This window comes from Synchiropus splendidus, chromosome 1 (genome assembly GCF_027744825.2).
Source record: "Synchiropus splendidus isolate RoL2022-P1 chromosome 1, RoL_Sspl_1.0, whole genome shotgun sequence".
In the NCBI taxonomy this organism is placed as follows: domain Eukaryota; kingdom Metazoa; phylum Chordata; class Actinopteri; order Syngnathiformes; family Callionymidae; genus Synchiropus; species Synchiropus splendidus.
In genome coordinates, this window is record NC_071334.1 from 720,083 (window position 1) to 730,082 (window position 10,000).

At 59.0% G+C, this 10,000-nt stretch overlaps 1 protein-coding gene across 1 annotated transcript in view; it reads left to right on the forward strand.

Moving 5' to 3' along the window:
* The window catches only part of LOC128748380 (BMP/retinoic acid-inducible neural-specific protein 3-like), a 12,697-nt gene that overhangs the window by 1,836 nt on the left and 861 nt on the right, over positions 1-10,000 (forward strand). The window contains exons 3-11 of the mRNA XM_053847088.1: positions 611-693; positions 771-828; positions 1,218-1,373; positions 5,389-5,579; positions 5,784-5,974; positions 7,138-7,243; positions 7,426-7,662; positions 8,299-8,521; positions 9,115-10,000. The exon at positions 9,115-10,000 is cut by the window's right edge and continues 861 nt beyond it. Coding sequence (XP_053703063.1) covers positions 611-693; positions 771-828; positions 1,218-1,373; positions 5,389-5,579; positions 5,784-5,974; positions 7,138-7,243; positions 7,426-7,662; positions 8,299-8,521; positions 9,115-10,000 — 2,131 coding nt within the window. The remainder of the gene's footprint in view (positions 1-610; positions 694-770; positions 829-1,217; positions 1,374-5,388; positions 5,580-5,783; positions 5,975-7,137; positions 7,244-7,425; positions 7,663-8,298; positions 8,522-9,114) is intronic.

The window sequence follows — 10,000 nt, forward strand, 5'->3', positions numbered from 1 at the left end:
AGAAGAGAGAGAGGGAGAGAGAGACAGAGAGAGAGGGAGAGAGAAAGGAGGGAGAGAGAGAGAGGAGGGAGAGAGGGAGAGAGAGAGAGAAAGAGAGGGAGAGAGAGAGGAGGGAGAGACAGAGAGAGAGGGAGGCAGAGAAAGTGAGAGGGAGGGAGAGAGAGAGAGGGAGAGAGAGAGAGAGACAGAGAGAGAGGGAGAGAGAGAGAGGGAGAGAGAGAGGGAGAGAGAGGGAGAGAGAGAGAGAAGGAGGGAGAGAGAGAAGGAGAGAGAGAGAGGGAGAGAGGGAGAAAGAGAGAGAGAGGGAGGGAGGGAGAGAGAGAGGGAGAGAGAGGGAAAGAGAGGGAGGGAGAGAGAGAGAGAGGGAGGGAGAGAGAGAGGGAGAGAGAGAGGGAGAGAGAGGGAGGGAGAGAGAGAGAGAGAGGGAGGGAGAGAGAGAGGGAGAGAGAGAGGAGAGAGAGGGAGGGAGAGAGAGAGGGAGAGAGAGAGGGAGAGAGGAGGGAGAGGAGAGAGAGACAGAGAGGAGGGAGAGAGAGAGAGAGAGAGAGAGGGAGGGAGAGAAAAGAGGGGGGTGGAGCCAGTATGGCGACAGGGTCCGCGGCTCCTTCAGCTCCGAGCGTCTCTACAGTCAGGAACCGACCGAGCGCTGCTCGCGGCTGCTGCCGCTGCTGCTGGAGAGACGCGATCTCCGCGGTGCGTCCGCGGACGGAGGTCTGACCCGGGACTGGCGCGGCTGGACCGCTGAATTTAAACGCCTTCTCGCGCGGCAGATTGTCGGCGGACGGCAGCGCCGCCTGTCACGGGACGGTACCTGGACAGACTCGTCCAGTAAGTGTCGAGGTAACGTCACGCGCGCCCGTGTCCGTGTGTGTGTGCAGTTTCCTAGCTGTCCTTGTGGGGACCGATTCTGAGACACAGAGCGGTTCGAGGTTCAGCGTCAGTCTGAGGGTGAAGACTTGGAAGCGATGTCCGGTCCAGAGTCCTGGTTCAGGCTGGGAAAGGGCGATGGTCCCCACAAGGACAGAGAGACCTGTGCGTGTGGAAGTCTGACGTCCTCCTCCTCTGACCTCCAGAACTCCTCCATGTGGTGGCCCCACACAGAGCGGCGTCCCCTGAGCGTAGGGCGAGAATGAGGAGTTGGAGGGGCCCCGGGGCCCGTCACCTGCAGTAGCTCCACCACCCTCATGCTCCCGTGGCTGTTGCTCGGGCTGCTCCAGAGCCTCGGGGCGGAGGGCGCCGGGGCCCCGGAGCCGCCCGGGGCCGGGCCCTCGGCTGGCTCCTGACAGCCAGGGCCCCTTCCAGCGCTCGCAGGGGTTTGTGGAGTTCTCCCAGAGGATCCAGCAGGGCTTCACCACCAAGTACAAGATTTACAGGTGCGAGACTCTCCAGAGGCTTCATCTGTTCATCCTGTGTCACCGAGTGTCCGAGTGGTGTCGTGTCACCGAGTGTCCGAGTGGTGTCGTGTCACTGAGTGATCGAGTCGTGTCGTGTTGTGTCACCGAGTAACTGAAGGCAGAGACTTGGTTTGACTGGGAGAAACCCACGAGCCTCACTCACACACGTTAGTGCAGCTCTCTCTGTGGGGACCGGCCAAATGTCCACACAAGCCCTCACACACACACACACACAGACTGTGACTGGGTCTCACACTTGTCAGAAGTTGTCAGCGAGACGTGCTGACTCGTCAGAGTTGCAGGTCACGAGGGCTGTGACTCGTCCACTTGCTGCTGCAGGACTCGCTGGTCCTCGCTGGAGGTGACCGCTCTCCCAGGGAGTGTGTGTGGCCGGTGGGGAAACTCACCTGATGGAACCGGGTGGCTCCAGTCTGGTCCTGGTCCAGGTTCAGGGTCAGAGGCTGGGGGAAGGGTGACGGCCTTGGACCTGGTGCTGCTCGCACCTGTTCTGAGGCTCCGCCCCGTGACCCTCACATGACCCGGGTCCCAGCGTCTCCGCGTGGTGATGTCACGTCAACAGACTCGGACCACCTGCGCTGCTGCCAGTCTGCAGCGTCCGGAGAGGCTCGAGTCGTGTGACCCGGTCGCTGAGCTCAGAGCTCATGCACGATTGGCAGGTCAGACTCGGTGACCTGGTGACCTGACACTTGCTTTGACCTGAGAGGGGAGAAATGCTAACTTTATTGATGTGACTCACATCTGCCTTCCTCTGAGTCAATGTCTCCTTCCTGTGACTCGCGTCGTCCCTGACTCGTGTTTCCCTCCTGTGACTTGTGTTTCCCTCCTGTGACTCGTGTCTCCCCGACTCGTGTTTCCCTCCTGTGACTCGTGTCATCCCTGACTCGTATTTCCCTCCTGTGACTCGTGTCTCCCCGACTCGTGTTTCCCTCCTGTGACTCGTGTCATCCCTGACTCGTATTTCCCTCCTGTGACTCGTGTTTCCCTCCTGTGACTCGCGTCATCCCTGACTCGTATTTCACTCCTGTGATTCGTGTTTCCCTCCTGTGACTCGTGTTTCCCTCCTGTGACTCGCGTCATCCCTGACTCGTATTTCCCTCCTGTGACTCGTGTCATCCCTGACTCGTATTTCCCTCCTGTGACTCGTGTTTCCCTCCTGTGACTCGCGTCATCCCTGACTCGTATTTAACTCCTGTGATTCGTGTTTCCCTCCTGTGACTCGTGTCTTCCCTGACTCGTGTTTCCCTCCTGTGACTTGCGTCATCCCTGACTCGTGTTTCCCTCCTGTGACTCGTGTTTCCCTCCTGTGACTGGCGTCATCCCTGACTCGTATTTCCCTCCTGTGACTCGTGTTTCCCTCCTGTGACTTGTGTCTTCCCTGACTCGTGTTTCCCTCCTGTGACTCGTGTTTCCCTCCTGTGACTCGTGTTTCCCTATTGTGACTCGTGTCTTCCCTGACTCATGTTTCCCTCCTGTGACTCGTGTTTTCCTCCTGTGACTCGTGTTTCCCTCCTGTGACTCGCGTCATCCCTGACTCGTATTTCCCTCCTGTGACTCGTGTTTCCCTCCTGTGACTCGTGTCTTCCCTGACTCGTGTTTCCCTCCTGTGACTCGCGTCGTCCCTGACTCGTATTTCCCTCCTGTGACTCGTGTTTCCCTCCTGTGACTTGTGTCTTCCCTGACTCGTGTTTCCCTCCTGTGACTCGTGTTTCCCTCCTGTGACTCGTGTTTCCCTATTGTGGACTCGTGTCTTCCCTGACTCATGTTTCCCTCCTGTGACTCGCGTCATCCCGACTCGTGTTTCCCTCCTGTGACTCGTGTTTCCCTCCTGTGACTCGCGTCATCCCCGACTCGTGTTTCCCTCCTCTGACTTCTGTCTTCCCTGACTCGTGTTCTCCTCCTGTGACTCATGTCTTCCCTCCTGTGACTCGCGTCGTCCCTGAATCGTGTTTCCCTCCTGTGGCTTGTGTTTCCCTCCTGTGACTCGTGTTTCCCTCCTGTGACTCGCGTCTCCCTGACTCGTGTTTCCTCCTGTGACTCGTGTTTCCCTCCTGTGACTCGCGTTACCCTCCTGTGACTTGTGTTTCCCTCCTGTGACTCACGTCTTCCCTGACTCGTGTTTCCCTCCTGTGTTTCCTGTTACCCTCCTGTGACTCGTGTCTCTCCTGACTCGCGTTTCCCTCCCGTGACACGCGTCTCCTCTGAGTCGTATTTCCCTCCTGTGACTCGCGTCGTCCCTGACTCGTGTTTCCCTCCTGTGACTTGTGTTTCCCTCCTGTGACTCGTGTTTCCCTCCTGTGACTCGCGTCGTCCTTGACTCGTGTTTCCCTCCTGTGACTCGTGTTTCCCTCCTGTGACTCGCGTCGTCCTTGACTCGTGTTTCCCTCCTGTGACTCGTGTTTCCCTCCTGTGACTCGCTTTACCCTCCTGTGACTTGTGTTTCCCTCCTGTGACTCACGTCTTCCCTGACTCGTGTTTCCTCCCGTGACACGCGTCTCCCCTGAGTCGTGTTTCCCTCCTGTGACTCGCGTCGTCCCTGACTCGTGTTTCCCTCCTGTGACTTGTGTTTCCCTCCTGTGACTCGTGTTTCCCTCCTGTGACTCGCGTCGTCCTTGACTCGTGTTTCCCTCCTGTGACTCGTGTTTCCCTCCTGTGACTCGCTTTACCCTCCTGTGACTTGTGTTTCCCTCCTGTGACTCACGTCTTCCCTGACTCGTGTTTCCCTCCTGTGACTTGTGTCTCTCCTGACTCGTGTTTCCCTCCCGTGACACGCGTCTCCCCTGAGTCGTGTTTCCCTCCTGTGACTCGCGTCATCCCTGACTCGTGTTTTCCTCCTTTGACTCGTGTTTTCCTCCTTTGACTCGTGTTTCTCTCCTGTGACTTGTTTTTCCCTCCTGTGACTCGTGTTTCCCTCCCGTGACACGCGTCGTCCCTGACTCGTGTTTCCCTCCTGTGGCTTGTGTTTCCCTCCTGTGACTCGTGTCTTCCCTGACTCGTGTTTCCCTCCTGTGACTTGCGTCGTCCCTGACTCGTGTTTCCCTCCTGTGGCTTGTGTTTCCCTCCTGTGACTCGTGTTTCCCTCCTGTGACTCGCGTCTCCCTGACTCGTGTTTCCCTCCTGTGACTCGTGTTTCCCTCCTGTGACTCGTGTTTCCCTCCTGTGACTCGCTTTACCCTCCTGTGACTTGTGTTTCCCTCCTGTGACTCACGTCTTCCCTGACTCGTGTTTCCCTCCCGTGACACGCGTCTCCCCTGAGTCGTGTTTCCCTCCTGTGACTCGCGTCGTCCCTGACTCGTGTTTCCCTCCTGTGACTTGTGTTTCCCTCCTGTGACTCGTGTTTCCCTCCTGTGACTCGCGTCGTCCTTGACTCGTGTTTCCCTCCTGTGACTCGTGTTTCCCTCCTGTGACTCGCTTTACCCTCCTGTGACTTGTGTTTCCCTCCTGTGACTCACGTCTTCCCTGACTCGTGTTTCCCTCCCGTGACACGCGTCTCCCCTGAGTCGTGTTTCCCTCCTGTGACTCGCGTCGTCCCTGACTCGTGTTTCCCTCCTGTGACTTGTGTTTCCCTCCTGTGACTCGTGTTTCCCTCCTGTGACTCGCGTCGTCCTTGACTCGTGTTTCCCTCCTGTGACTCGTGTTTCCCTCCTGTGACTCGCTTTACCCTCCTGTGACTTGTGTTTCCCTCCTGTGACTCACGTCTTCCCTGACTCGTGTTTCCCTCCTGTGACTCGCGTCATCCCTGACTCGTGTTTTCCTCCTTTGACTCGTGTTTTCCTCCTTTGACTCGCGTTTCCCTCCTGTGACTCGTGTTTCCCTCCTGTGACTCGTGTTTCCCTCCTGTGACTTGCGTCATCCCTGACTCATATTTCCCTCCCGTGACTCGTGTTTCCCTATTGTGACTCGTGTCTTCCCTGACTCATGTTTCCCTCCCGTGACACGCGTCTCCCCTGACTCGTGTGTGCGTGTGATGCTGCAGGGACTTTGGCCGCTGGACGGTCAGCAGCTTGGCTCTGGAGCGACAGGAGAACAGCGGCGTGTCGCTGCCCCTGGAGCCCGACTTCCTGCGGAGCATCAGGCACCTGGGCCGGAGACCCAGCGCCGCCTCCATCACCCACAACATCATCAGGAAGTACGGGACCCACTTCCTGCAGTCGGCCACTCTGGGAGGTAAGCGCCTGCTCGTGTCCTGTCCTGACTCTCGCCGGGCCACTGACTCGTGACCTCATTCCTGACCCGTGTGGTCTGCTCCGTGACTCGCCGGCAGCTCTGTCGGGGTCATGTGATCGACTGCACGCCGTCACGAGTCGTGCCGTCCCACGTGACCTGGTGTGTCCAGACGGGACCTGAAACTCTCCGCCTTGCTTCCCGCAGGGGAGGAGTCGCTGACCATCTTTGTGGACAGGCGCAAGTTGACTGGAGCGTCGGAGGCCAGCAGCGCCTGGTCTGGGAACTCCTCCGTGTCCCTGGAGTCTCTGCACCAACTGGCTGCCTCCTACTTCATCGACAGAGAGAGCACCCTGCGCACGCTGCACCGCCTCCAGATCACCTCCTCCGCCGTCAAGGTCAGGCTCCTGCTGCTGAGCATGAAGGTGGTGGTGATGACTCCGGTCACTCTGGTCACTCCGGTCACTCTGGTCACTCTGGTCACTCCGGTCACTCTGGTCACTCTGGTGACTCTGGTGACGCTGGTGACTCCGTTGACTCCAGTGACTCTGGTGACGCTGGTGACTCTGGTCACTCTGGTGACTCTGGTGACTCTGGTGACTCTGGTGACTCTGGTGACTCCGGTGACTCTGGTGACTCCGGTGACTCTGGTCACTCTGGTGAAGCTGGTGACTCCGGTGACTCAGGTCACTCTGTTGACGCTGGTGACTCCGGTCACTCTGGTGACTCTGGTGACTCTGGTGACTCTTGTGTGTCCGAGGAGTGTCAGGACCGTCTTCAGGCCAGACTGTGACTGTTGCTTGGTAATGACTGTGACTTGGTCATGTCTGTGACTTGGTGATGCACATATGACTTGGTAAACACTGTGACTTGGTAACGACTGTGACATGGTGAGGCACATTTGACGAGGTAACAACTGTGACTTGGTGACGCACATTTGACGAGGTAACAACTGTGAATTGGTAATGACTGTGACTCAGTGACGCACATATGACTTGGTAACGACTGTGACTTGGTAATGACTGAGACTCAATGATGCACATATGACTTGGTAACGACTGTGACTTGGTAATGACTGAGACTCAATGATGCACATATGACTTGGTAACGACTATGACTTGGTAATGACTGTGACTCAGTGATGCACACATGACTTGGTACCAACTGTGACTTGGTAACAACTGTGACTCAGTGATGCACGTACAAGCTGGTCATGACTGTGACTCGTTGACGCACATATGACTTGGTACCGACTGTGACTTGGTAACATCTGTGACTTGGTAACATCTGTGACTTGGTAATGACTGTGACTCAGTGATGCACACATGACTTGGTACCAACTGTGACTTGGTAACAACTGTGACTCAGTGATGCACGTACGAGCTGGTCATGACTGTGACCTAACCCGACAACATCATGAAACCTGGACGACTGGCGCTGCGGTGACTCCTCGTGGGACTCGCTGGCACGTCAGCAGCGGCGTGTCCTTGTCGTGTGGCGCAGCTCTGGGATGGGGCTGCGACTGGGACGGCGGTCCTGAGCCTCGGCTTTCTTCCCTCAGGTGATGGAAACCAGGACGGGTCCTCTCGGGTGCAGCAACTATGACAACCTGGACTCGGTCAGCTCTGTCCTGGTCCAGAGCCCTGAAAACAAGATGCAGCTGCGAGGTGGGTCCTGACACACACTCTGATTTCCTCCCCAGGTTGATTCCACGCACGACTCTGAGTCTTGAGCGGCACTGACTTGTCGGGTGGTTACTTGGAGTCTCGACTCGGCACGGGCTCACAGGCAAACGTGACTCGCGCCCCCGCCCCTGCCTCCAGACATCTCCCTCTGGCTCCCCCTGCAGGCCTCCAGGAGCTACTGCCGCAGCACCTGCGGAGCCGCTTCGTCCAGGCGGCTCTCAACTACCTGGGCTGCGGAGAGGAGGGTCACTTCCTGTGCCGCCACCACGACTGCTGGTGTCGGTGCTCGGCCGAGGCCCCGCGCTGCAACTGTCCGGAGGAGGAGCTGAGGGCCCTGGAGGCCAGCTTGGTCCGGATCCGGGGCTCCTGGGCCGCAGCCAACCAGGACTTCGAGGAGTCAGGCGAGTAGAGGTGCCAAGTCAGGTCGCGGGTCAGTCTCAAGTCTCTTGACTTCCGAGTCTCTTGAGTTATGAGTCTCTTGAGTTCCGAGTGTCTTTAGTTCAGAGTGTCTTGACTTGCCGAGTCACTTGAGTTCCAGAGTCACTTGGGTTCCGAGTCTCCTGAGTTCCAGAGTTACTTTAGTTCCGAGTGTCTTCCGTTCCAAGTGTCTTGTGTTCTGAGTCTCCTGAGTTCCAAGTTCCTTGAGCTCCAAGTCTCCTGAGTTCCGAGTGCCTTGAGTTCCGAGTCTCCTGAGTGTCTTGTGTTCCGAGTTTGACGCTCCCCCAGCAGAGCCCCACTTCCTGGTTCAGCCGGACGTCACTTCCTGGTTCAGCTGTGCGTCACTTCCTGGTTCAGCCGGACGTCACTTCCTGGTTCAGCCGCGCGTCACTTCCTGGTTCAGCCGCACGTCACTTCCTGGCTGCTCGTCCTGGAGGCCGCCTTTAATGTGCTCCACCAATGAGAGAACAGCGACTCACTTCCTGGTCGGCCCTTTGGGGCTCCACGAGTCAGTGGAGCGAGTCACTGCTGAGTCACCTGCTCCTCCCCTCACGTCTGGTGGTGTTGTGACGAGACCCGTCTCTCTCTCTCTCTGACAGAGGAGTTCCAGGGTCTGCTCCGGCGACTGCCCACCTTCTACGCCCTCAACACGTCCGGCGTGACGCACCTGTGGAGGACGGACGCCGCGCTGGTGCAGCGCTACAAGCAGCTGCAGCTCAGCGGCCGCGCGCTGCGCAGCAGAGCTCAACGCCTCGTGCGGCAGCTCTTCACCCTCAGCCGCAGGTGCAGGAGCTCACCCCGGACCCTGGAGCTGAGGGAGAGGTGAGACACGCTGGAGAGAGTGAGACAGGAGAGAGAGAGAGAGAGAGAGGGAGAGAGAGGGAGAGAGGGAGAGAGAGAGAGAGAGAGAGAGAGAGAGAGAGGGAGAGAGAGAGGAAAGAGGGAGAGAGAGAGAGAGGGAGAGACAGAGAGAGGGAGAGAGAGAGGGAGGGAGAGAGAGAGAGAGGGAAAGAGAGAGGAGAGAGGGAGAGAGAGAAGGAGAGAGACAGAGAGAGAGAGAGAGACAGAGATGGAGAGAGAGGGGGGAGAGGCAGAGAGAGAGAGAGAGGGAGAGAGAGAGGGGGGAGTGAGAGAGAGGGAGAGAGAGAGGGAGGGAGGGAGAGAGAGAGAGAGGGGGGGAGAGAGGGAGAGAGAGGGAGGGAGAGAGAGAGAGAGGGGGGGGGAGAGAGGGAGAGAGAGAGAGAGAGGGGGGGAGAGAGGGAGAGGGAGGGAGAGAGAGACAGACAGACAGGAGAGCGAGTCTCTGTGGGAAGAAACCCAAGACACGGATGCGTGGTGTGTGAGCCCCACAGACCCGGTCCGGAGTCTCTCCCTCTGACCCCTTTTGACCTCTGACACCCGACGCTGTCTCACAGGCCCTTCAGCTTCTGGCCCGGCTACATCTTGTCCATCCTGTACTGCAGCCAGGACGCCCACCTGGGCGTCTACCTGGAGCCCAGCCGCCGCTGCAGCTGCCCCTCCCAGCGCTCGCCCTGCCAGGGCCTGCTGCCCTGCGCCGTGGGCCCCGGCGCTGCCTGCGCCTCCTGCTCCCCGGAGAACCGCACCCGCTGCGCCAGCTGCAACCACGGCTACATGCTGAGTCAGGGCGCCTGCCGCCACCAGGTGGCGGACTCCACCGAGCGCTACGTCGGCCTGGAGCCGCGGCTGCGGGACCCGGAGCTGCGGCTGCTGCTGCAGAGGCGCGAGCGCCGTCTCGTCCTGGACGCCGTCTTCATCAGCAACGACGTGAGGCTCGACAGCTGGTTCGACCCGGCGTGGAGGAAGAGGATGCTGCTGACGCTGAGGAGCAACAAGTCCAAGTCCAAGCAGGTGCACATGCTGCTGGGGGTCTCCCTGCAGCTCTGCCGGACCCCCAACAGCACGCTGGAGCCGGCGCTGGCCCTCTACATCAACCCCTTCGGCGGGAGCCACTCGGAGAGCTGGCTCATGCCGCTGGGCCGGGACCGCTACCCGGACTGGGAGAGGACTCCGCTGGACCTGCCCTTCCACTGCTCCAACTGGACCCTGAGGCTGGGTGGCAGGTGGAAGACCTTCGTGGAGACGCTCCACGTCCACCTGCGCGGCCGGGTCACAGGAGACGGGTCGGTCTATCAGGAGCCCCTGGAGCCGCCCGCCAACCGGGGCTACATGAAGCTCGCCGGGGTCCAAGTCTTCGGCTATAGCGTGCACTTGGACCCGGACGCCATCCGGGACCTGATCCTGCAGCTGGACTACCCGCACACCCGGGGCTCTCAGGACTCT